The sequence below is a fragment of the Diprion similis genome, chromosome 3, assembly GCF_021155765.1.
Source record: "Diprion similis isolate iyDipSimi1 chromosome 3, iyDipSimi1.1, whole genome shotgun sequence".
NCBI lineage: Eukaryota > Metazoa > Arthropoda > Insecta > Hymenoptera > Diprionidae > Diprion > Diprion similis.
The window spans coordinates 15,602,844-15,630,113 of record NC_060107.1 but is presented as its reverse complement, the minus strand read 5'-3'; the positions used below and the strand labels follow the sequence as shown (position 1 = coordinate 15,630,113).

The 27,270-nt window shown below is 37.0% G+C and overlaps 2 protein-coding genes across 5 annotated transcripts; one reads left to right on the top strand and one right to left on the bottom strand.

The window, feature by feature from the left end:
* Positions 1-26: 26 nt before the first annotated feature.
* Positions 27-26,235, bottom strand: LOC124404461 (matrix metalloproteinase-14). Of its 4 annotated transcripts, none has more exons than XM_046878597.1 (10): positions 25,774-26,235; positions 15,174-15,297; positions 10,990-11,097; positions 8,255-8,403; positions 7,555-7,857; positions 7,207-7,363; positions 6,983-7,119; positions 6,173-6,493; positions 5,494-5,701; positions 27-793 (listed from the first exon to the last, which is right to left on the bottom strand). In XM_046878597.1, the coding sequence occupies exons 1-10, from the start codon at positions 25,912-25,914 to the stop codon at positions 639-641; spliced, it is 1,803 nt and encodes a 600-aa protein (XP_046734553.1). In that variant the 5' UTR covers positions 25,915-26,235; the 3' UTR covers positions 27-638. The 4 variants fall into 4 exon arrangements, with proteins under 4 accessions (XP_046734553.1, XP_046734555.1, XP_046734554.1 ...); XM_046878599.1 differs by having other exon boundaries at positions 5,620-5,701; XM_046878598.1 differs by lacking the exon at positions 27-793 and adding an exon at positions 940-1,184.
* On the top strand, positions 778-8,850 carry LOC124404465 (DPH3 homolog). Its single transcript, XM_046878605.1, has 2 exons — positions 778-915; positions 8,492-8,850. The coding sequence occupies exon 2, from the start codon at positions 8,512-8,514 to the stop codon at positions 8,770-8,772; it is 261 nt and encodes an 86-aa protein (XP_046734561.1). The 5' UTR covers positions 778-915; positions 8,492-8,511; the 3' UTR covers positions 8,773-8,850.
* Positions 26,236-27,270: the final 1,035 nt, after the last annotated feature.

Here is a 27,270-nt window from a genome sequence, read left to right as displayed (position 1 = left end):
GATCGAGCCTGCCAAAAATTGTTCGACAAAACTTTCGGAAATGATCTCGAATTTACTTAAAATGTGAATTTCCGACAGTTGCCGGGTTATTTTGATAAATCTTTAGACAAATCCTGATAATTTCTAGTAATTTTGTAGAAGTATCTTAATTTCTGTGCAAAAACAAAAAAAAAATATAAAACTTCGCCAGATCTACGAGAAAATCGTGATATTTTCTGAAAATTTTCTTTATTACAGGTGTGTCTAGATTTTTTTTTTAGTTCTAATTCATTCTTCCTGTGATCTGTTCGAAACTATGGTATGTTTTTGAAGAACGTCTGAACTTTATTATAAATAATTTCTGAAAATATTTTCATGAATATCGATTTTCGATTTTGTATACTTGCTTTGCGGTACCTGCAACCTGCGTTTCAGGGTTACGATGGTATCGACGTCGATGCCCCGCGCATTTTGAATTTGAAGTTCGAAATTCAAACTGTCTTGGTCCCGTCAACGGTCGTTTTTGGGATGTTGGCTAGCCATCTCACTTTGTCACATATTCGAGTCCAAGTTGAGATCGTAAATTGTCTGGATTCCTCTTCACTTCGTACAACGTTAAACGAAGAACGAATTCTACCGCGTTGGAATCACGCTGGAAGCTATGAACCGGTCAAAAACTTTGCGATGAGAACCACTGCGAGCACGGTTGCCCCCCGCCATGATGGATTTCCGTTAACAAGATGGCCGCTCCCCGGAGCCGACGAACTCGCTGAGTCCTGATTCGATGACGTCGCTAGTTCCTCGTCGGTTCCTCCTGAGAATATTACCAACATTGTTCGGGTTTGTTCGATTGGCGGAAAATTGACGCGAAACACTGCATTCTCGCCTGAATTTTGCGGCGAAGAGAGGTGACACGTGTGGCGGTTGTGGCACGTGGTAAGAGTTTTTTTTTTTTTTTTAAGTTCCGTTTGTGTTTGCGAATGAGTTTGAATTTGTGTTGCCTTTTGTCACGTCTTATCCTTTCGTTTGCGATTTCTGGTCCTCTGGGTCTTTCCCTTTGACGTTAGGCAACACGCACGGGCAGACGGGTGTTGTTTGGAACTTATTTGGCTGATTAATCACATTGCGGTACTAGTTGCCGCGTCGTGATGCGGTTTTTCATTTTCTTTCAAATCCGTAAGACCCGAATCGAAAGTTTGGCTCCTCTGGAAATACCAGGTGAAACACCTCGTTAATTCATTGACTACTCGGCTTTGTTAGTAACTCGCGCGAAACTCTGGGAATATATTGCGTCTCTTTGTTAACAAGCATTAAAACGATTCAACATAACCCTAAACCCTAGCCTTGAGTATTGTTGCATTCTTAACGATACGTTCACGGTGGTGAGTCTTACCGTCAATTGAACTCACATACCATTGCATGGAAACAAGCTCTCTCATTTTCGTCTCTGTCGGTAAAAAGTCATTGGCGCGCTTTTCGGTTGGTATTGTAACTAAATTTCTATGCAACGGATTTCTTTCAGGATTTCAATCAAAATTCAAATCGAATTCGATTCTAAGCTGTAAATTTTTTGTAGTCGTTTTGAATACTTGAAATTGGAATTAAACGGTTGTTTTTTATATTTAACTAAATTCTCACTGAGATTTGACCTGATTTTGACCTGATACACGAAGATTTCAAGTTTCGTAGTATTGAATAGTAATAGAAAAGTTGTCGATAAGCTAGTGAAACTATTGTAAGATATTCAATTGTCGAACTCATGCGGCGGCTATGAATTTTTACAAACTTAAATTTGTTCAAACTACGATGAAATCGAAATTAAGTTCTGTATTTTTCCACTTTTAAGATTCTAGTGAAAATAGATACTTTTTCATTCAAGTTTACTTGACATGTTTCGATTAAAAAAATTCGTAAAACCTTCCAATCTTCATCCGGATCCAAAATCTGACCGCTGAAGAATTACGTGAAAAAACTAATATTACAGTGAAATCGTTTTAAAGTAGGCCCCAAAAAATATTGATTAATTTTCCTTATGCTTGAGTTCTGTTATTGAATTCGATCAATATTGACACCATTGTAAGGCTAAGTTGATTATTTCAACGAAGGTATGGATTCTGGCAGAGAAGCTGTACACTTTACGTATTTTTTTTATCATTATTGTTATCATTATCATCATTAATCTGTTTGCGGGGAATTTTTTTGGCTTTTTTCGCCACTTTCGAAGTCAATAATTACGAGGAATTGGGTTTGCCACAACAGGTTTTGTTTGCCTTAAACGTTCACTCAGTTTGGGAATTAATTTTTTTTTCAAATTGTAACACTATTATATGATTTTGAAAAATTTAGGTACCGATGAATTTGAATTCAGAGATGTTGGAGACTGTTTGCTTTGCACGTGATTCTCTTGACGTGACTATCCAGTATTTCTAACCTAACCTTGCGCTAATATTTTAAGCCGTGAAACAATGACAAACAAAAATAGTGCGATTTTGAAAATCGTTTCAACTCTTGTGACTGAACCTGTTTGCATTGATTTTGTTAATACATTGAACGCGTAAAATATTGCTTTAGTTATTTGAATTGGTTCTAACAAATGTAATTTGAAAAACAAGAAATCGTTCATTGCTTTCCTTCGGCAAACCCAATTTTGCAAATGTAACTGCAAATCGTAAATCATTGGCTAATGAATCGGCGAGTATATGGCAAAAAAAAAAAAAAATAGTAAATAAATAAATAAATAACAAAATAAAAAAAACTAAACCACCCCCGTTTGAAGCAAACGCCGTTGGTTGCAATGTGTGTAGTAATAGAAATAGGTAAATAGACAGATATATAATAGATAGATGAAGATGAAAACTATAAACTATGTAAGGAACATAATTTCAAACGTATATAAAATATATAGAATACTGAAGTTGCATTACGTGCCAAAAGTGATAGAGAGAATATAAGATAATGATACAGACTACATCGTGCAGGGAGTAACTTAAATTAAAAATATATAATGATAACAAGATGCCATCAAAGTAGTAAAAGGCTAAATAATAATTGAACGTGCGTTAATTTTTGCTAACAAAGAGAATTCCGGTGGATTTTTAGAGAGCGCTAATCAATACGGGGATCAGGAGTTACGAGAGCGTTTTTACGGGATTTACTGGTTAGCAGGATGACAGACACAAAATACTCATTCGATTAGATCAGAGTTCCAAACAACGCAGCAACCGCCAATTGCAATTTGTCAAGTCTCTCGTACCATGCACCACATTTTCCGCTGATTTTTATTTTATTTTATTATTACTATTTTTTTTTTTTTTATCATTATTAGTATTTTCTTCGGTACGTATGTAACATTACATAATAAACGGCTGCAGTGTCAATTCCATACCAAATTACATATTATTGTGAAATGCATTTTCGTGCGATGCTTCGCTGTATAATAGTAATAATAATACGTTCAAAACCGTTATTAAATTGAAGAGTGATAGAGATAGTTAGAAAATTGAAGGTGTATGTGAAATACAGAAAGAGAGATAATCATGCAGGTAAATTACTGGTGGGAAGCGGAATCTACGTTTCCTACACCATTTTTTTTCTTTCTCATTTTTTTGGTAATGAAACAGATGAATAAAAAAAAGAAACTAAATAATCGAAACTTGTAAGTCAAAAACAAACGACAATAGAGAAAAAAAATCGAATTTTTTACTATAATGAAGCGTAATATCTCAAGCATTTACTGCGTAATTGAAATTTGAGATAAAAAAAAAGGTAAGGCTTATTTTTTTAAAGTACTTAACAATTATGTGAAGTATTGCGGGTGTATATTAAAAAAAATTTACTCTGGATCAACTCTGGATTTGGCGACGGCGACGGTGACGTCTTGGTGACACATTATTATGATATTACTATATCTGTAATAGTAATAACTGCCTGATTGTTTTGTAGAGTATAAAAAAAATCACATTTAATTTATAAATATCTCTCTCTCTACTGTTACTTTTAAAAAAAAATTGTTTTAATGATCGCGTGGCGCGCACAGCGCCTGGCTAAAATACTTTTGGGCTAGATGAGAAACAGTATTTATTCTAACTAAATACAGGGGGGGGGGGGGGGGGGGTGTGTTGTTGAAACTACTTAAAAACGGTAAAATGACTCTGATGGTAAGTGAATATTGCGACTATGATAACAAAAAAATTCTACTCGTCAATTTGTAGAAGTAAAGATTTTACCACAAAAAAAAAAAAAAAAATATGCGTTATATGTTACTAACGAAACTCCACACGAAAATGACTATATCTATAATTTCGGTTGTGAATTGACACAAATAAAGAAAGAAAAAAAAAAAAAAAAAAAAAAAAAAAAACTAAAGACAAAATGGAACCAAATAATAAAAAATTGATTGATTGATTGATTAGTGTGAGTATTTAGTAGGTTATTATCGTCGTTTTGCGATAATGATGCTGATTAAGACGGTGATTATTATTTGTTTTCTAATGCGTTAATATCCTGTTAAGCAATAGTTATAACATCTTTTTATAAAGCATCAAAACCACCACCATTAATTATTTCCTTTTTTTCTTTCACGTTGTTAAATTTTGCGCAGCGAAATGAACGTATTCACTCTGCTTTTGTCCTTGATTTTGGATCGATGACTTTTTTTGTTTTTGTCATTCTATACTATTTTATGGGATATGATAATGCGCATGCGTTCATTTCGCTGCTGCATCTAGCCCTAGTATCTGCCAGGTGTATGAAACACCACCGTTGATTGACTGTAGAATGCAAAACACACTCGTGAGATTCAAGGAAGTTAGTTAGTTAAAAATCAAAAATTTCTTGCATTCTTTTTCACCAGATATTCGCACGTTGAGTATTTAGAAAATTCATATTTACTTTTCTCATGGGATGATTTACCCACAAATAGAAGAAAAAAGAAATACATGGAATTGTAAACAAGAGTCAAGCAGGTTTCATTCTGCACTTTGGTGTCTTTGAACATTTAAATTTTGGTGAAAGACTGGAATACTGAAATGACTATACGATAAGAAAGAAAAAAATCACATCTTTGGGTTAGCAAAAATTATAGAAAGAGTTGCATTGTTTTCAAAATAAAACAAATGTTTTAAAAACTACCATTCTCTTGCAGTTATTCATCTTCCAAATTAAATATTTTTACATTAGACCAGGAAAATATCTTGAACAATCTTTCGTTTGCGATTTTCGAAACAACTTTTTTTAGATAAATTAAAAAATTGAAACACATTTTTCCCGACTCTCAAGCATGTAGTCGACCTAATTAATTTGATAAATACTCAATGCGCCACTATCTCGTGACCAAAGCGGGAAAAGAATTGACTGTCATGTCACCGATATTTTTGAATGAATCGTCAATTGCTCAAAAAGGCGAATAAATGAAATTCTGGATGGTTCGCGTTAGCGTTTTTTTTCTTTCGATTCTTTGCCGTCATGAAAAGCTAAAAATTCATTTCGGTATTTTTTTCGACTCAGACAAAGTACCTGCGTCTAAAATGGTGTCACCGACGTCTCCGTGGACGTCCTCACCGCCGAGAAGGTCGCCACCGACCTCCTCCAGGTTGCCATTGGTTAATACGGACGGGGATTCCCCTAACCACTGCACATTACCTAGCGTCCCTTTGCTCGCCGACCGACACCCGAACCACCAGTATCCGCTCGCCCGCGGGAAAGCCGGATCTGCCTGAGCCACCTGGAAAACAAAAGAAGTCAAACAAACCCGAAGAATTCTTCAAAGGTTTCGGTGGCATGCAGAATTTCCAAAGTTGTAATTTTTTTACAAACATTGGTGGGTCTGGGTTTTGCAAATGGCTGATTAAGAATTTCATGCAATCGCAGGTGCCATTTTGCGATTTTGCTTGCTATTTGCAATAGCCATCTATCTTTACCTCGATATTTCGAATTTTGTTAATCTAACCTCAAATTTGTCATCAGTGACCTGAAAAGTCTTTAAGTATAAAATTTCATAGAAATTGCGCAACCATGATGTGCCCGATATGGCATCAACTCCCACTAAAGTACAACGATTTTTACCACCTAAGAGGTTAAAAACGTAGTCAGATCGTGTAGACTAGATCGTTAGATTGGCCGTCAGGTGAAAATTGAGCGTCAATCTTCACTGCCTAGTGAGTTTTTGATGTTTAGAACCGCAATTAAGACTTACCGAGAATGTCCGATCGTTGAATCGGTAGTAAGCGCCACCTTTGAAGAAGTATGTATAGCCGCTGTGCACGAGAGCGGCATCCAGATTGTCTGGAAGGCCTTCCCAGTTCGAAATCAACTTGGGATATGTGCTTTTCACTGGCGGTTTTTGGGCTGGGTCGAATCTCCAGAATTTCGTACCCTTGTAGAAGTAAATCTTTCCGTTTCCGGTCCAAACTGTAGCTGCGTCAATGTTGTCCGGAATTCCGGTAAAGCCCTCGCTTATTTCTTTCGGGTAAGCTCCGTCCATTCGTCTCCCTACGTACCTCCAATACTTGGAGCCCTGATGGAAGATTGATCGTTTTAATTTCATCAAATTTTTAACGCTTCACATCATTCCTAAGCCACTTCAAAAGTCTCATACAAGATACGTCTTTGTTCATTCGTAATGATGAAATCATCGAATAAAGGTGAAATTAATTACTTGTACTTGTATGTAAATTGATTCTTCAACAGCTAATTCTCCATTGCTGATAACCTAATGATTTGTTGTAATATTCGGAATGATCAAATACTACAGAATGTACACCTAGTTTTTTTTGTCCAAATTCCATTTCTAAAACTCGTTCATTTTGCATTCAAAGATTTTTACGTTCAGTTCCCCCATAAGATCCGGTGTTACAAAATCGTACTTAGACAATCTTCCTCGCATTTTTCCTTCACATCAGGCCAATGATTAGCTATAAAACCTTACACACCCTAGAACTACTCTTCAAATTTGATATTCGCCGAAGTATACATTTTTTCTGTCGTCATCGATTTCGTGTCTTACCTTGAAGAAGTACGTCTTTCCATTTTTGTACGTAAAGGCGGCGTCAATATTGCCTGGAAGTCCCCTCCAGGTTGTGCTGATAAGTTTTGGATACCCAGCTGCGATTCCATCGTTCGTAAGCTTCCAGTAATGCTCACCTGTTTACAAAAATCGGTCGTTACAACTCGTGACAATCGTTTATTTGACCGGTAATTATTGTTAGCAAAACGGTGGATGCGTCTCACCTTTAAACGCGTAAGTGTAGCCCTCTGCAGAATTGAACATCGTGTCAACCTGGGGATCCGTACATAGTTGTGGGTCTTCTTCTCCTGGCGGGGCAACCGTCGTGTGGTGATGCTTTGTCCCGCTTCCCGAGTCCTCAGTCTTCGGTCCGTAGAGAGCCTGAAGTAGGTTACAGAAGATAACGGTGTTAGATCAATGCTGATAAATTTTCGCTACCGTCAGACAAAGAGAAAATCGAGAATCCAACTTGATTCCAACGAACCGCTATACGTATAGGGATTTTAAAAGACTTCAACCGAATTCAAGTGACTTTATGAAGTTCAGAAACTTGTAGAATTCTTTTGATTAACCTGTATGCCTTGGATGTCATCGCTATCGAGCATGAAGTGAGGGTCGTATCCTCTGTAGAAGGGTGCCATGAGGGCTGACTTGATGTCACTATGGCTGAGGCCTAGGGAGTGACCGAATTCGTGGGCTGCAACTTGGAAGAGGTTTGTCCCGCGGTAGCTGTCGATGGACCATTGTTCGGAGTCGTCGAAGTGAGCGTCTCCGCCGTAAACCGGGAAGTAGGCATGGGCCAGGGTGCCTCCAGGACCATCGAAAGGATCTCCGTCACCGTGTTCTCCGCGTTCGAACCTGATTTCGATGTGCACCTATCGGAATATTGTCACACGTTTAATTACACAGTCCACGGTTGTCCGGCTTCAGTTTCTTTTAAGAAGCATTTTTTGGACTCGGCCAAACAAAGTTCTAAGGCAGACCGTTTAACTATTCGGGTATCGACGTTCACCTGACTTGCAATTACTTCGTGAAGTTGAAAGACTTGAATTGATTTAAAATGGCTAAGAGTGACTTTATATAACTTGGTGAATTAAAAGGACCTCAATAGTTTTCTCAAATGGTTCAAACGTGTTGAATTCAGTATTCAAATGATTTAAAGTAACTTTATAAAGTAAAAATATTTCATTCCAGGTCAAATAATTTTGTAAATTCAGAGGACTTGAAATGACTTCAGGAGGTTGAAAAATTAACGATTTTAGAATCTCTTACCTGTCCGCTCTTCGGCACGAATGTCAAGTCTGTGTATTCGGACCACACAGAGAATGCCTTAGCGATTTCTTTGTCAACGGCCGTTCTGTCAAGGATTCTAGGGTACTTGCTGATCTTGTATGACAGTCTCTTAACCTTCCATCTGGACCCTGAAGATCGCAATAATTTACTTAATACATGCGTAAGACATTATTTGCGACTGCAACTATCTGAAATGGACTTTTGGGATTGTTTCAGGGCCTGAGAAATTTGTCAAAATGCCGGTTTACCACGACGAGGTTGAGATCGAGGACTTTGAGTACGACGAGGACGAGGAAATGTACTACTATCCTTGTCCATGTGGAGATCAATTTCAAATATCCAAAGCGGACCTTATCAACGGCGAGGAAGATGCCACGTGTCCGTCCTGCTCGCTCGTCATCAAAGTCATTTACGATAAAGAGAAGTTCATTACTGTCCAGGAAGAGGTTTCCGAAAAAGACTCGGAAAAACCTGAGGTGCGACTGCAGAAGGCCTAAGAGCTTTGCTATAGCTTCTAATGTCAATTAACGCTTTCGAGTATTTCCGTTGTATTATAATGACATCCACCGTGTCAGGCAAATTCTGAACCTCATCGTAAATGGGATAATTCATTTTACCTTCAATCTTTTTTCCGAGTATTCATATGACTAGTATCTGTCCGAATGATTACTTAGAAAGGAATTGAGCTAGATAAGAGTATGACTGATTACTGTTGTCTTAGCAATTCGATGCGCTGGTCGTGTTCTTATATACTTTTACAATTTAGTCATTGTAAATTTTGAATGCATAAATTTGTATATCATTGAATTGTGTAGCTGTATGTATATATATTTTTAAAAATAAAACAAGTGTAAAAATAGCGTAAATAAATGTCAGATTGACGAATGGAAAAAGAAATTTAAATGAAATAACAGGTTTGTTTCTCACAAAAACACGCTGTTCAAGTTATTTCACACCTTGAGAAAATTCCAACCGATCGACACGATCGGTATGAAAACAAGAGAGCAAAAGGGAAAACGAAGAAGAAGAAAAAGAAGAACAGTTATCATGCGATAAATTCGAAGAGGTACAATCGCGTACGCGTAGAATTCAATTTGAAACGTGTGGTCAACGTCCCGCAGCGTTTGCAGAGTCAAGGCCGCTGTTTCAGAGCTTGACTCTGCGCTCCCAGTAGAAACAATCGAACGATTTCGCAGTCTGTGTGAAATCGTTGTAATTTTTTTGGCTCTCGATTAGAACAGAATTCGCTGTTTCATTTCTCCGTTTATTACACCTCTTATTCAACAATATTTTCACCGAGATTTCATACCGCAGATTGCGTTACAGTTTCCCCGCATAAAAAGTTTATTAATTTACGTAACTTTCCAGGCACTGGTGATAATTATTACCGCTGATTTAACTATTGCGTACTTATGTAACCGAGCTACGTTGCCGGGCAGAAAAACTCTGGAAGGATCCCAGGAATACCGGCCACTTTCAGCTTGTTGCAATTTTCAATCGTCACGGTGATCGATGCCAAACATAACTTTCGGCAGGCTTACCACAGTTTTCGAGGCTCCCAGATTTCATTCCATCGGTTTCTCACGATTTTTTGTCATTAAATGCACACTTGGAATCTGATACTTTCGAATTGCACACGTCGCAAACAAAGTTATCCAAAATTGCAATATGGCGTCACTCCGAGGAATCTGCTGATCAAATGTGTTTGACAAATTCTTCGAACATCACGACCCAAAAAAACATCATTCAAGCTACGAGACTCTTATTTCATGACATCGAGTCAATTCAGAATTGAATATGAGCAAAACCGCTTTTATAATAAAATCCGAGATCCAGTTATCGATGCTATAGTTACTGCTTCAAAACGACAGCTTCTTAGTTCGAGGTTCTAACTATAAAACTGATGCAGAGAAAAGGGCTGGCGAAATGATAGAAAAGTTTACCCAACGCTGTAGAGATTTGCATTTCAATACGAAATTCGTTATTCAGACTTTGAACACACGATGACCAGTTTTCAATGTGGAGGAGGAGACACGCTCGAGTGATTATTATTTTTGTTTAGTTCGGCGTTGTTATTATTGTCATTATAACTAGGCCCCTTTCAAAGTCAGGTGCAAATTGTTGACTCGATATTTAGCACGGCTCAGGCTTAGCGAACGAATAAATAATAATTGCCGCGAGGCGCGTGCTAAGCAGAGACAGGAAGTCAACGACGGAGTTGTTACAGAGTTGTCAGTCAGGCGGTGGCTCAGCCGGTTTAGAATAGCGTGAGTCTAGCATACAAATCGATTTTTTCTTTTTGCTTCGGTTTTACTCCTTCACCCTATGACGCGGGTAACTCAATAATTGTCGTTTGCCACTTAGAATTCAATATCTGTTACTATTACTTTAGGTTAGGTAATATTGTCGAGTGACGAAACCTACGGTCAGTAAAATTTCTAACGACAGGTCATTTACCGTTATTGTGAGCCAACTAGTTAGCTAGTTTAAGTTTTAGTCGGAAGCGTCTTTTACTGTGATGACAGAGACCTTGAATTTGGAAGGAATAAGTGCAGGATAGTTTGTTTGCTTCTTTAACTATCCTTGCTACGGTTATACGTGCAACTTAACGCTGATTGTGAGTTACATAGGATGTCCTTAAAATAATTCAAGAAAGAATTGAATTGACGGATAGGATAATTAACCGGGTTTCAGTATAATTCTACTTAACGTACCTTGAAGAGCGTATCTCTTTGACCTGCCGTCCGTGCTTGGACCAACTTTATCCTTTACACCACAACGCGGCAAGGACATTAGATGAGCTGTTTCACTGTCCAAGTTACCTGGGAAATAAATGCATGAGTGTTATTTCATGTAGGAAACATGGTAGGTACTTTTTTATGGTATAGAATTACACCCAATTATTCTCGTACACGATTAATGAATGTATAGTGTAAATAATGACGAGATCTTACGTGAACTTGATGAAAAAAAAATTAAAAAGATCTTGGGTAGGATATTTTTATTTGCATAAATTACTCAGGAATCGCTCGAACGATATTGCTCAAAATCTGATCACTTCTAAGTCGAATCAAGCCAACCCAATGCACCAAATTTTACCTGAGTTGGTTGATTTGATCTCGAGTTAATGCTGGATATAAAAACGTTCAATTTTTGCAAATAGCTTAGGTAAATAACTGGACCAATTTTTTAAATAATTCCTGTTCTGTGTGAAGCTGAAGCGCTTCGTTAAGACGAGAATCAGCAAAATCTTTTGATCGGTTTTCGAAATATCATGGATAAAAAAATTTTCAAATTCATTTCCTCCTTAACAGAGGGAGAAGCGATAAGTTCTGAAAGAACGAAAACGTGAATGACGAGGTGAAATGGGGAACATGGTAAAGCGAATGAATGTCTCTCCGGTTAATGTGTAATACAGGGCACAAAATGCGTGTGCGAAAATGATTCACGGCGGGAATGATTCTGCGGAGACGATCAACCTTAGCCTGTCAAGCGCAGCGAGATGACTCAAGTTAACGAATGGGGTGAGTCACGTGAACATGTATCAAACCCAGGATCATCAGAGCGAATGCAAAGTCCTGCAGTTCAATGATCTGCAACGCGACGAGCCAGCGAGTCGACGCCGTGGTTGGAATTTTGATTTTGCAACTTGTATGTATGTACATATATACATACATCCATAAAACGCCAACCGAGTCACGTCGGCGGCGTCGCCCCAAGCAGCTGGTTTCCAATTCGCGAGATGAATTACACCGCAACCAATTTTTCACAATAACTTTACGCAGAAAGTTGGTCACCGGCGAATAACCGCAAACAATTATTCGACGTAGTGAAACCGATTATAGAGTCTCGCATTGCAAACCAGCCGCAGCTCCATATGCAGAGTGAGTGAGGAAAGAACCAGGCCTCTGGATCATGAATCCTGCTGATAAGTTCTAGGAGTGCATGTGCAGCCAAGAATATGAAAATCCTGATATGCAGTTTCATCGAATCGGCCTTTTTCTACTCAATTGATAATAGATTACTCCATCGATAATTTGTAGTTATTTTTCTATTATTCTGAAATACTATATCCGTTTATACTTGGATCTATTAGTTTCTATCATTGAAACTTCATCAGGAGACAACGAAACGTGTCGAAAGGAAAAATGCACAAGATGTTTCGTTTACTGCGGGATTATACTCGTCAAACTGCTAATATAATGAACTTTAACCGAAGTAATTAACCGTAAAGAGAGATCTATTAGATGAATCTACATTACACAACGTCATATTTCAGGCCGAGGAAACAAACCTGGAAGTTTCTGCGGGTGTCTATAAATCAGAGGCGATATACTCTCCCTGTGAGTGAGGAAATCCCTAGGAACTGCGGAGCGAGAACAGAATAAAAAGAAAAAGCTCGATCAGCGACAGCTGATTCACACTCAAGTGAAATCATCCTACACACCGTGAGCTACACGATCAGAGAAAGAGAAAGGGAAGAACAAGAAACGGATCAGCTAGCTCTGTGAATTCTGATCGTATAATGCGGCCTCTGACTAGACATCGATGATGTGTATAAGTTAATTGAAGAGCATATAAAATGCGGAACCAATTCCCCTTCCGCGAGCTGCGGCAATGACGATGAGAAGAACGGGAAACGGATTTACCTGCATGTAACGCCACGCGAGGAAAGGTTGAATAATTACATGCATGCAGATACGTATGTAACGTACATGTACGTACATATGTACCTACCAGTCTAACCTTGGACCGCGACTAGTTTGTAAAAATATTACCGAGTATATCATTATTTCTGTCGAAGCGCCGCGATGATGCACTGTCTGTAAAAATAGGTACAGTTCTCGTAGTCGCATAAAAATGTATAGGAAATTCCGTGACAATAATCCCGAATTTTTTGGCCTCGTTATTATATCAGCTTCACTGAGATATTTTCAAGCAATTGTACAACGCTTCCATAAGAAATGTGATACAATAAATTTAATTATGAGAAAATTTGAAAACGTTTGAACGACAGTTGTTAAGGAAAAAGATGTAGTCATAGTTTATCGTTGAAATTTAAAATGATGTCAAAATCCTGGTGGTTTGGCAGGCAGGGAATCCCCTGTTACATGTGCACCTACAACGTCTTTTGTGGACTTTTGGGTTGAAATTTAAATTCCTGTTCCCAGATAGCCTTGGGTGAATCACTAGGAGATATCGTCGCCGGAAGATAGTGCAGAGTGCGGAATTAGTAACGTTTGATACATGGGCTGACGTGTCGCTACATCTTGTGTGCCATCGTGGGTATCGTAAATCATATAGGTATTCATGCGTTTTATGCGCTGCCACGTTCCGGTATATCAGTCCAGTGACCCGAAGTATTGTCACGTGGTGTTAGAGCCCAAAGAGACGCCGGCAAGTCGAATTGATAATGTCTTATGGAAGTGAATACAATCCCCCTGGATCTGTCTTTTTTCTTGAAATTTTCGTTCAGCGTGCCGCTCTCCTTAAAAATAGCCTCATTGAACTATTTGAAACAAGATTCAAAATGTAAGCTTAACGTCTGCTTGGTTAAAATTTGTAATTACTTCTTAAAAAATTATCACTTTGACATCTCTTTCCTTTAAATTTGTTATTACAGTCGTTTCTAGTTACCTTGCCGCGGTTGGATTTTATTTTCCTTATATTAAAACTTGTTCTTCAGATGTCTTAAAACTGCGTTGAATAAGAACAGTCAAACGCAACGCTTTCAACCCTTTTTCATAAATAAATATCTCGCGACTTTTGGGGTCGCTCGTCACGAATTTGAAGCCAGAATTTAATAACTTAGAAATCCAAGATGGCGGATCCAATATGGCGGATGTAAGATCGAAAAAAACTATCAAACTAGATATTCCCACGTTCTAATAGTCATACGAAGTAACAAAAATCATTTGAAGACGCTGAGCATCCCACAGTGACTGGAAGGGTCAAGCCAAGTCTTTGTAAAAGTGCAATCAAGTTACTTAGAGCAATTTAAGATGAAGAATACTAATATTTATAAATGTATAGGTGTATGATGATTTTGATGATATTTTTTTTAGGTCTTTTGTCATGTTTATAAGCCTTGTATGCATTATATATGTATATTTATGTGGTTTACGGTGAAAGACGTCGGTTATTGGGATTCTCACTGCAACTCGAAGTTGGGCATAGCCTTGCCGAGAGCAGTTTCTTGTCCGCTGTACACATTATACCTATTATATCTATATACAGTTGGAGTGCACCGAGATGTTATCCTTGGCAGTGAACGTATTGGCCAGGCGAATGTTTAACAAGCTGCACACAAACCCACCAGCAAACAAGCCACTCTCGTCATTCTTTGTGCTAGGCAGGGCTTTTGCAAACCAATCCGAATTTCCTTTTTTTTTTTGTATCTGACCTATCATTCACTGTTGTACATGTAAAATACTGCAATTACTCCGCTTATTGGGATCTTATTAACGTTTGACTAACCGTTGAAAAAGTCTCTAACACCAGTCTTGTAATAAAACAAAAGAAAATTACGAATTCGTAAGCTGCACTTTTGATTCGAAAATTTCGAACTCTACGGTATTTTGGCTGTATTACATTATCGCGTCTTTCTTGTACGTAATATGAATACGTATATTGGGATTTTCACTTTGCAATGCGTGATCTGGTGGAAAAAAATAAAACTAATGCAACCAGGCTGACAGCTGACTGTTGACCGTCTTTTTTCGCGTATGGGTAATGAAACAGGTATATTATTGATTATTTTATGTGACATGATTAATTTGAAAGCCCAAGAATTATGATTCGTGTCCATTAAAATGAAAAACTTAGGTTATGTGGTGATAAAATGGCGCCGACAACCAGGCTATGACGTCACGAGGACATTTTCCAATATTAAACTTACCGGTAATATTTATTCCGGCAAATGATTGAAATTCCGAAATAGCTTTGAAGAGGGTTTCCTCGGAGATAATTCCTCCGCTGGCTGGATTCACTGGCGGAAGATATCCAAACTGGGACAAGTACCGCTGTAATCAAAGAAAAGAAATAAAAATTACAATGATATTATTATTTGTCAGCGATTGATATTTTTCATAGAAGAGCGCATCGATTGAGATCAAAACCGTAAAAATCCGTTCTTTCGTTCTCGAGACATGCAGCTGATCGATCGAAGACAATTCGAGTTTATCGAATAACTTAAGAACATACAATCTATTCTGAACTAAAAAACCGCATCAATTGAGACTATAAAATTACCAAAAACAGTCTATTTGCTGTTGAAATAATTTTGAAAAATGAAAAGCAGGAAGTTGAAGGAAAAACTTGTTTCATCAATTTCAAAAAGAAAGCACAATGTCTAATAATTATATACATGTATATAGCATATAAGTATAAGTATTTATATATATATATATATACATAATATGTATTATCAGTTATGATTGCAAAGGAAGTGTGATTAGAGTTCTAAACGAGTACAATATTGTGTCACACAGTACAATTACATGAACGGATAACACGATTCATGTGTGCTTGTGCGGTTTGTTGCACCGTCTGGGATGACTCACTTACACTTAAATTGAGGATACATATGGTGTACAGTCTTGATAGAAAAGTACACAGAGGACAAGGAAATGTCAAATCGAAATTTCAGAACATGTGACTAATGTAAGGTAACCGAAGTTGAATTTGATTGAAACGATGACTCTTATTTGAACAGAGATTTTTTGAATCTTTTTTTTTTAAAGTTAAAAAAAAACATCTCTGGAGCATGACGGCCCCCTTCTAAAAAATGGTAAAATGAAATTATTTTTTTTAACGGTCCATTTTCCCCAGGATATGGTAAATTGGTCTGAAATAGCCTAAGTAGATGAATACTTTAAATTTACAACAATAAAAAAAAATTTTGGACCTAATTTTCTTGGGTGGTCCGTTATCATTATGCCACTGATGCACGTCAATTCTCAGAGAAGGACAAAGAAAAGGACGTGAAGCCAGAATTAAGGAAATGAATTCACCGTAAGCGGACTGTATAAATAACAATGTGGTTAAGCTCGATTCTCAAAATTGATTCCAGGATAAAAATAATACAATATATTATACATAAATAAACCAGCAGTCGTTAATTATTTTTTTCTTTTATCTACAAAGAAAATTTATAAAAAAATTGGAAACACGTGCATTGGCGTAATAAGAATTTTTGCTTTCACAACGATTGCAGAAAGAGATAAAACGATTAATGATCAAATTGAACAGCTTAATGCCGCAATTTTAGCTTATGTAATGGCCCGATTGGTCTAAACAACCGTTATTTAATAGACGTGTGCTTAATCAAGCATTATAGATATTCACGTATAGAATACGCGATATATCTTGACCTATGGCGTGCTAAAATTGTACAGTTATTATTTCGTCAGTGACCTCCCACCCCATTTCTATAAACTCCTCTGACAGTTTTGCAGGAGGTAGTTGATTATGTTCTTATATTTATTTTCCACAATATTGTTTACACAATTGAAAATCATACAACAAAAACAAAACTAATCACATTAACTCCAGTGAGATCTAATTTCGGAATTTCGTGATTATAATAAAGAAATATAATAATCAGACAGATTTTTATAGATACATACAAATAATTGCAACTGAAATTCGTGGGTACTCGGTTGAATAAAAAAAAGAACATCATCAGTAAAAGTTGTTAAAAAATCGGGCAAGTTTGACAGCTCTGGTTCTTGGATTTTGGCCTTGGAACGGCGTAGTGATGCTTCCTCATCTTTCACCTGCGCGTAGTACGTCAGACTATGACTACGTTCATTCATCAGTCTTCGGTTGGTTCATTCACTGCCAAAGGTGTAATTACGCTAGAATTCTGTGAAATAATTTTTTTCAAATTTCAATACGTTTTTCGTACGATATCGAGGCGTTATTTCCGAGTAAATATTATCCACTGGCTACAAGTTCGTCGATTAGACTATCCCCGGAGGCAAGTATTCGAATGCCTTCTGGTGTGAATCATCAATGACATATACTCAACGTAACAGGTATCGAGACGACGAATACAATTAACACCGCGTTGTGATACGACTATACGAGGTTTTCATCCGACGAAAGTGTTCGAAGAAGTGAACGGAAATCTCTTTACCCAACTACAGGGTGCGTCATAGATGGTTCGAGACCTACGCAAATTGATCAAGAACACATTTCCACGTCATATTCATCGAAAAGTCGTTCCTCACTAAACTTGTGATGCTTCGAATGTTCCTGTTTTACCGGTGAACTCAGCAATTCGTATTTCACAGTTTCTTTCCTCTACTGAGTGTAAATGAGATATAACTTAGAACTTTGGGTATATCACTGAGAAAGGTTTCGGAAATTGGTGAAAGAATTCAAATATATGCGATTCGGATATGTATAGTAATATGTCATAACCTCAAATTGGGAGAAAATTGATTGCAAATATGTTTCCATAAATTTTTCAAACATCGTTACTGATTCTACAATGTCAGTGATAGTTAATTCTGTAACATTACGAAATGTAGAACGATTTTAACACTCGACGGAAGAAAAAGGTTAGAAATATGATTTGCTAACTCTGTCGTTAAAACTAGAAATTCAAACATGTTCATCATCGTTTAAGAGAATGCTATAGTAAGTCTTTATCGACTGAGTAAGATGTCACTTAATTTTTCCAACACCAAAGTCAACTCAGTACCGATGTTGAAATGCCGCAGTCAGGCCAATTCTATATGCAATGCCAAACTAAACTATCCTAAATATGTTTGTAATTCAACTCTAGGAATACATTTGTTGGTATCGTTGTTGGAAAAAAATGACTTTTTGTTCATTGATAATCGCAATCGGCTTTGGATGTATAATTGCACTAACTGTGTCATTTTTATAAATGACTTTTAACACGGTGGGTAAGTACTAACTGTAACATCCGTTTAGTTAACATTGTCTTTTCTTGAAATTAAATTTGTAAAAAAAAAGTGTAATTGTTTCCAGCTAGATAAGCTTTCCAGACTCGTCGTTTTTACTTCCGTAGCTCGCCATCCGTACAATTGTAAAAAAGAACCTTCAACGACGATGTATACGTGCAACGAAATAATCTTTGGCGAGCGCGTATCTCATATCTCGCCCTCCTTATCGCAGGTATAATTTGTACCAAGGCGTTTCTGTAGGCATTGTAGATACACGTTTAATATTGCTCTGGTGTGAGACGCGGGGATTCATTAAACAAATATGTTGCATGGCTGATTGTACAGTGTAAACGAAAGGTGCGCTTGCTCGCTCCTCGGCGATTCACTGTAGAAAAAATTATCATCAGACCACAAGTTCCATGCCACGAGGCGAACTGACACGTGCAATTATTCCGGAGAAGACTAATCGCTTGGACGTTACTTGCATCCGTATTTTTTCTCATTATTATCACTCCAACGAACTGATATCATGCAAGTCATTTGCAGCGCTGCAGACGCGATTTTAATATGAATCGATCGCTCCACGAAGATAGCAAACGAGTGATCGCAACAGGTAAACAGACCTGTTGTACAGTCTAGTCAAAAAACGTTGAAACGAAAAATAAGAAACATAGCCTTAGAATCAACACTGAATTGAGTTCTGATAACTTTTATCAAAAAACTATCACTCGTGTATAGAATATGATTGAAAACTGTATTCTGATCGAAATAGTTCAGTGATTAGTAATCTGGAACGCTTTATATCATCGATGATCAATTGTCTATGTGAAATTCTTATAGTTTGTCCAATAATATATCAAAGAACAATAGCTCGTTTTGCTGTCGAATGAATTCCGCTCAAATTAGCCGACATGTGTTCTTCATGTTGATGTGTCCTGAAAAAATTACTAGTCTATTGCAAGTAACCCTTATATTTTTTTACCCAAGTTGTATTTTCGGCAAGTCTACGAAAAACTGAACATGAATTTATGTTCAATTATGTTATTGTAAAAAATGAACTACGACGTTGTTTCCACCTAGTCCGATTTGAATCAACTCAAGTTGTACTTGTTCAGTCTTCATTTTGTATAAATTCTATCGTTTGCACATTGTTTTGACCGGATTGTATGTACGCCTAATGCATAATTGATCGCTCAGTATCCAAGACAGAAACTGAAAGGTACTAGAGTTGATAACGAAAGTCTTTGTTGACTCTTTCTTCTTTCCTGCCTTTTTAGCGCGTCTCTGGTTTGCGTAGATCTCCTCTTTGTTTTGCATTCTTTTATGATTATTCAAATTTCGGTGGGCGACCCGGCCTTGAATGAGAGGTCTTTGTCAATGCGATCGAACGCATCAGTATTCCACAGAACCTCGCATCTTCGAGTCAAGTACTGAATATAAAAGAGTCTTTGTCCTATCTGTTAGGCACATATTTCTCTGCTGCTGACTTCTTCTTTTTTTCTCTCAGTTTCTTCGTCGCACTTCTGCATCGGTTTCTCGCTATGTATGTACCTTCTCGTGTGCAAAGAAAGCAAAATCTTCAGCTGACTCTCAATTTTAAACCAAAGGTTCAGAACCTGCCACTAAAGTCAACCTAGTTAAATTCATTAGAAATCCACGAATTAAAACTAACAATTACTTTTGTAAATCTATACCGATTTAATTTTTCTCTTGATCGGTTCAGTTTCTTGCTATTAATAAAACCTTTAATTATAATAGAACCGCATGAGATGATCCGAAGCTGATGACATTGTTTCGTTTTACTTAGATAATTACATTAGGGATATCTAATTAGATTTGTGGACAAGTTTGGCACGTTGAGAAGATACGAGATAATTTATCGTTCGCAAAGAGCTTTCGAGCTCGTGCGACGATAATGACAATCTTCGCGTTATCTCGCTCTGAAGACACAGTTTTGATAATCTGCGTGAGTATTCTAAGAGAGTGCAAAAAGCGACGTAAAGCTCTGATTGCATCTGAATTGTGCAGTTTCTCGCTTGTTTTCGAATCCACGGTGATTCAGACCGCGGCACGTGCGGCGCACTGAATTGACCACACGGCGCAATTTAATCGAATCCACGCGTGTCTTTTTCTAATCCGATATGGAATTTAATCTGGATAAACACGAAGAGGAGATTTGAATAGGAATTTTCCTACCGCGTGTTGATGCGAAGAGGGCAGAAATCCTGGCAAACTATGCGTAGCACGTTTTTGTTCAAACAACAAGAAATAGAGTGAAAATAATATCGTAAACAGGGATTTTACACGTGTCATATGCCGCATTTGCTTCAGGCTCGCTCGCCTCACTCTTAATATTCCAATGACAGCTCATTCGTGTTCGGACTGTGGGATCTTCTCACACGAAGGCCGCTACCTCCACGAAGCAACAATGATCTCCATCTATTTCCGCGTCAACTCACATACATTATTAACAATTTCCTAGAACGCTACCAAACGATCTTTTTCACCTTCTATTTTACCGTCAGATTCTGAAAATCGAATGCTGCTAAGCCTTTTTCCTCTACCGAGCGACGGCGGGTGCGTTCCAAAATTAGCTTCCAGTGGTGTCAACTATCTTTTATCTCTTTTTCGCTGCCGAGTTTATTACTAGCTCCGTCTCGGTCCTAGGGAGTTTTTAGCGCTGCCAGCTAGTTTCGGAACGCACCTAAAGTCGCCTCAAACTTTTCTAAATAACGGAGTTTATCGTTGCATTTGCGTGCCGCTGAGAAGAGTTCGCAAAATTGATGAAAAGATATGCAAAATGTGTCATAACCTCCAATCAGCGAGTGTGTCCCTAAGTTTTTTTGAACTTATTTCAATGATCCCACGAATGCAAATATAACCCCAACATTTTCAAGGTTTGACGATACGTAATTCATTACTCAAGAGAACAGAAAAGGACAATTTTCTGAAGCAATATTTGTTTTATAACAAATTACTAAATATACGTATATAATAAATGTATAAAAGTCAAGTCGCGTCTCATTGCCACTGAGGCGGAAGAACGAGGGTGCAATTTTCAGCTGTTTCAAAAATGTTATTCTCGTCATGATCGAGTTCGACTTACAATGAGATAATGCGCGGATTTCTCAAGCATATCAGATACGTGATTTACGCACTGGTTTGCATGTATGCTTGCGTGCGTATAATCACAGAATTTAACCATCATGGTTCTCCACTTGTTCCAGCAATCGAAAATCCACTCGCTTCCGGTTTCAGACTATCATTGACCTCAACCATGGAGTAGTAAGAAAAAAATATCAATCTACGAAAAAATTTGTTCCGAGTTTTGAGGTAGAGTAAAAAGTATTGTCTGAAAGCGATTGAGCGCCTGTTACGGAAAAATTGAAATTTTCGCTTTAAGTCGTAAAAAAATAAGGGTGGCGATCGTAATCTATAAACCTCTGTGCTATAAACATACTTCGTAAATTCCTAAAATACTAATTTGAAGTTAGTGAAAACCGAGTTATTGCTTTTCCAACTGCAACCGACATCAAATCCGAAGAAAAGGTGGCAAACAGCGAAGGGGGGCGTTATACGAGATTATACTGCAAGGGGCACTTAAATACCACTTTCATAATTCCTCTTACGTTGCCCCAAAAACTGGTCCACCTTTTGAGCCGAGCGCTGCTTGAGTGTTATCTCCTTGTAACTCCTCCATGACCTCAACCATAAACATATCTCAGCGAATGTAAGTCTAGGTAGGTAAGAGACTAGACTCTGAATTCATATAAGATGTCACAGAGTTGCTCTACATTTTGTTACAGTGATATTTAAATTTCTGGATCGAAAATTATAAGAGGTGCTTATTTTCACCGAAATATTCAATGGTGTAAAAAAAAAATTATTACGAAGAATATTTTTTCCAATCTAGAGCAATTTTTGTACCAAAGAAAAGATTTCCGACTCCATCTTAGAGAGAAAAATTAAAGAGTTCTTCCAAGTAATGGTAGAAAATCTTTAGAAATTCGAGCTCAAAGGTTTTCCTCCCCTGCAGTTTAAGTTCGGCTGTAATGGATAATAAATTATACATCTCGGGAGCACCATGTAGGGTTTGAAAATATCGATGCTAAGGTCATCGTTAATGTTCTCTACAAAATATAACTCAAGGCTGCAAAGTTCGAGTTATTACAATTTAGGTTGAAATTTATAAGCAGGGTGTAAACTCGACCAGACAAATTTCAAGATCGACAATATTTGATATTGAAATGTGCAGATCGATAGCCGTTTTCGAGTTCCGTTTTGCATTGTGAATAATAGATGGTGAAATCGAATGTGTGTGCAATAGCGGAAGCGACCTTTATCCAGTCGGCGGCGTGTGCAAACGTTTCTCGAATCTCTGATCGATTCTGACTTGTGACGTTTCGGTCGGTTTTGGTCGCCTGGTGACTTACTCGTCGCTGCTGCGTGCAATTAACTGTTTTTGTCATCAGTGCAGGCAGGCGCGGTATGACGAGACAAAGAATCGCGTGACTCGACGGCGCAGACCTTGCCCAGGTGAAGCGTTTTATCAACCTGGCTATTATTGTTATTATCATTATCCTTCCCTAGCGCTGTAACACGCGTGTAAGTATAGTAAGCCGTCGAGTCTGACTGCGTATCGATGTTTCCACTGCTTGGCGGCTTGCTGTGGAGCTTCACTACTTGGCCTAGCTGTGCTCAAGCAACATGGCGTCAAAGTCGATAATCAGCTGACTATTTGAGGTTCACTTCACCGAGGTCAAGGCACGAAAACCTTGCGCAATCTGTTACGCTTCTGTTTCGTCATATTGAGTTGATTTTGGTCAAAAAGGGTAAAGGAAAAAACTTCTCAGATTAAATGCAACTGTGTTTGATGCTAGGCTAGGTTAGATTAAATTGAATCAAGCTGGTATACGGCACAATGTTTTCCAACACCAGATGGCGTATTTCGATGTGTTTGATCTTACAAACCAGACAAAATTACATACTGGAATGCCTACAAAATTCAAATTTTTTGTTAGATGTAGTTTTATTTATCTACCGGTAAAAAGAGTGACTAAACATTTATTATATTACCTACTAAGTGTTGGTGAAAAGTTGCACACGAAAATAATTCTAACTAGGAACACAACCATCGCATACATATTATCAGGTTAAGTATCGATGTTCCCACTGCTGAGATTGATTGCTTTGTCTATGGCTAAGCAGTATGGCACCGAAGTGAATAATCAGCTGATTGTTTCAGGTTAATTTCATCGTTATCAAGATACAGAATAAATAATAATTGCGCAGCTGTTACTATTCCGTTTCCTTATAAATACAGAAAACAAATAATACTTTTAATATCAAATACGGCCCTTTCTGCGTAGAATGTCTTTTATCTGACCAGATGTTATCTTTTGATAAGTGTACTTACGTAAACCTATATACCTAAATATGTCAACACAGAAAACAAACGAATACGGCCCTTTTCGAGTATAATGTCTTTTATTTGACCAAATGTCATCTTTCGGTAAGTGTACCTACATAAGATCGCAAAAGCTGACCATAAATTCTGCTACCACCGTAGTGTGAAACTAATTCAGCAATAAAAAACCGCAGACAAGGTTTGAGAGAAATTACATGTGATTTGTGGAAAAAATGCCCGAGTTCACCGAGATTTTTTCCTCACACGCGTTGTGCTGTTTTTAAAGACAACCACACGATTCCTTGGCAACTTTCCACTTGACTTGTTGTCTTATCGCTTTCCACGTATCTTACAATTCGCTGTAAAGTTATCACGTTATAATATACCGTCGTTAGAAATCTCGCTACTGTGAGAGCTTCGGTTAAATCGCTTGCGGTTGCGCAAGATTCTTCATTTTGCGATCATATGGACCTTCCGGTAGTTAGTCATTGAGATACCCGGGCACAGCCACGGTGAAGGTGAGTGACGTTACGATGTGGAATCTCTCATTACGTCATATGGAAAGAACCGGTCTCACTTATATACTAGCTCACAATCAGTATAGTAAAATTATCTTTCGATCACACTCAAATCTGCCCTCGTTTTGTTTTTACACTACATCTATTTCCCACCGAGTAAAGAATAATAAAAAATGCTTAGAATTCGCGAATTTTTAGGTCGATAATTGCCCATTCGATTCGTCTGGTTCTTCTTTCAATCTAAACTACGTTCTGTATAGTAAATTGACACATTTGTTTATAGAAATTCACCCATAAGCAGCGTTATTATTTTATTTTCCAACAAACAAAAACTATCGAAATATTGCGATAATTGCGAGAATTTATAACTGAATAACCATACGCCTCATTCAATTCAGTGACTTTTTTTTACTCGGAAGTACGTTTATTCAGGTGCATTTACACTTTTCGACTATAAAAATTCGTCAACACGAAGCTTTCTTGCTTTAGATAAATGTCTTTGATGACACAGTTTGCTGTTATATTAAACCTGAAGACGACTTCAGATTTGGTTTTCAACAAAAAATAATAATAATCATACTACTAATAAATGACGACTAACTGAATTAAGCAAACAGTTATTGAGATAAGAATTCCCGATACTCATCTATCTGCACATTTGGCAACTAGGTACATGTATAATTCAATTAGATGTAGTAACGTTTATACCGTATCTTTGTGATGTGGTTACCGTACCTTTTATCAGCGGAAAAACAAGACAAGGAACGTCATCCGTAAGGAATTTACTTTGACGCGTAAGCTCGACACAATTTTTACAACTAATATCACCCCGCTCTTTTTATCTTGTTCAACGGAAACAGGTAGATACTTGTTTTATTTTTTCGGTTTCCTAACGTGCTGTCTTAGTTCCGTTTTACCGTAGATTCAAAATATCGGATCTGGCATATAATTCACTTGTTTAAAAATAACATTCACATACAGAATAAACCATAAACGCAAACTTGTTCGAAATTTTAGAATGCCTTGCAAAAAAAAAGTACTTACATTTTTTCTTTTTCGTCAAACCAACATATTAACGAATTTAATAAGTCGATGACAAAATAGATTAGCATTCAATATTTTCTTGCCATAATTTCTGTCAAACACTTTGAACAGTGAAAAATGTCTCCTAACCCCATCGAACATGAATTAAAATTTTTTTCATTCATAATGTTACAGCTTTAAAAAATTCTGAATTAACTGAATGTTGTATAATGATAGAATCGATAAAAAATATCCAGTTTTTTGTTTTGAGTAACGAATATTGATCATAAATATTGATAATTAGCTGTTTTAAAATTGTTAATTTATCTGGAACAAAGTTTAAAAAACGAGATATGTTCCCCAGGGTAGATAAAATTATTTGGCTTTTCTATACTTTCAAGAAATTGAATGAAGACGATTTTGTGATTGAAGAATGCGGTGAAAATTTCATGTGCATCATCATTTCGAAAAAAGACTTTTCAAAAAATGAATCAAGCTACAGGTTTGATATATATTATGTATATAACGGTGCAACACACGAGCGCCAGAATTTTTCAACAATTACTTTTTCCTTGTCAGTTTAGTCTAGTTTACTTTTTTCGAAAGGGTTTTTACGGTTTATCATCAACTCACCATGGCTCCAGTTTCCGACACAACAGGTGCAGCTTCCGCTTCGGCATTACAAAGGGCAGTGCAACAAACAAGCATGATAATCAGCGTTCCGGCAAGCCGGAGGGCACGAAGTGACGCTGACATTTCACGCCCGTTCGTCATTATCTTTTCCTATATTTATCTCGATTTTTTAAATGACTTTATGTATTTCAATATCAAGATATTATGTTATATTTACTACCGCATTAATTTACTTTTATATGAACATGAATAAAAAATTGTTCCCTTTTTCCTTTATTGACTTCTTTTTTTATAAATTTCAACAAACATTAAAAAAATCTTTATTCTTGTTATGATTACTGCCACTCGCGATGCGATCGCTCGGTTCTACTATTACTGTATATTAATATAGCACTAACCACTCTTCACGTTTAATACAATAAGAAGCATTATTTTTATTATTATTATTGTTATATACGTATGCGTTAAAAGCACCGGTTCTCTTTTAACTAATTCCTCATTCTTTTCTTCCAGACTTGGTTTATTTGTTTATTTATTTATCTACCTGTCTTTCGAAAGATTCTCGAATGATTTATTATTATTATTATTCATTGACAAATACAGGTAAGCCTGTTACGATGCAAATGAAAACGATACTTAAACACACTTATGTATATATAACATATGTGTATGTACATATACATATATATGATGCACTTATTTCCGATTTGCGTTATCTCTAAGGACTAGCAGTTTTGAAACGTAAGTAAGTAGCAACTATATATGAACGTATTTATTTGTGTATAATAAAATAAGAAATGTGCTTTCTTCTAGTGTTTAATAGATGAAAAAAGGCGCGATCGCGAGCTGGCCTATCGAATTCCGCCGCCACTCTGACTCACGGCTTGCCAGTCATCTGGTTTTATGCTTACAGGTGGCCCCCCACCGTACGATTAGTCTGGATTTCCCCTTCTCTCAATGCGAATGAATGTCCCTTACGCTGGTATTAATCCTCAGCTACAACAATGGCTCAAAGTTGCGGCTTTTGAAATTATACAAATTTATTGTATATCGTTCTATGCATATGTAACGAAATTATTTATTCATCATTTTATGTGAAGGTGAATTAGAAATCGAAAACGAACTCTCAAGGAACATGAGATTTCAATAATTGTTTTTTTTTTTTTTTTTGTTAAAATTCTAAAATCATAAATAATAGCTTTGATATCGATTTTTTATATCGATTGAAAAATATCGTTGATGAACGACCAATTAGGCTTGTATTATGATTCGAAAACTATTTTTCACACAGTTTCTGAAACAGTAATTTTTTTATTTTTATTCAGAAGTGAGTTCAACACACGCTTTTTGTTGATGAAAATTATTTTTAGTACCATTAGAGAAAATGAAATATTTATCGGTACCAACGTGATGTCCAAATCTCTTGATTAAAATTAGGGAATATATTTATTATGTGTATAACCATACAAATTATTTTCTGCAGTTTTAAAAAATCGT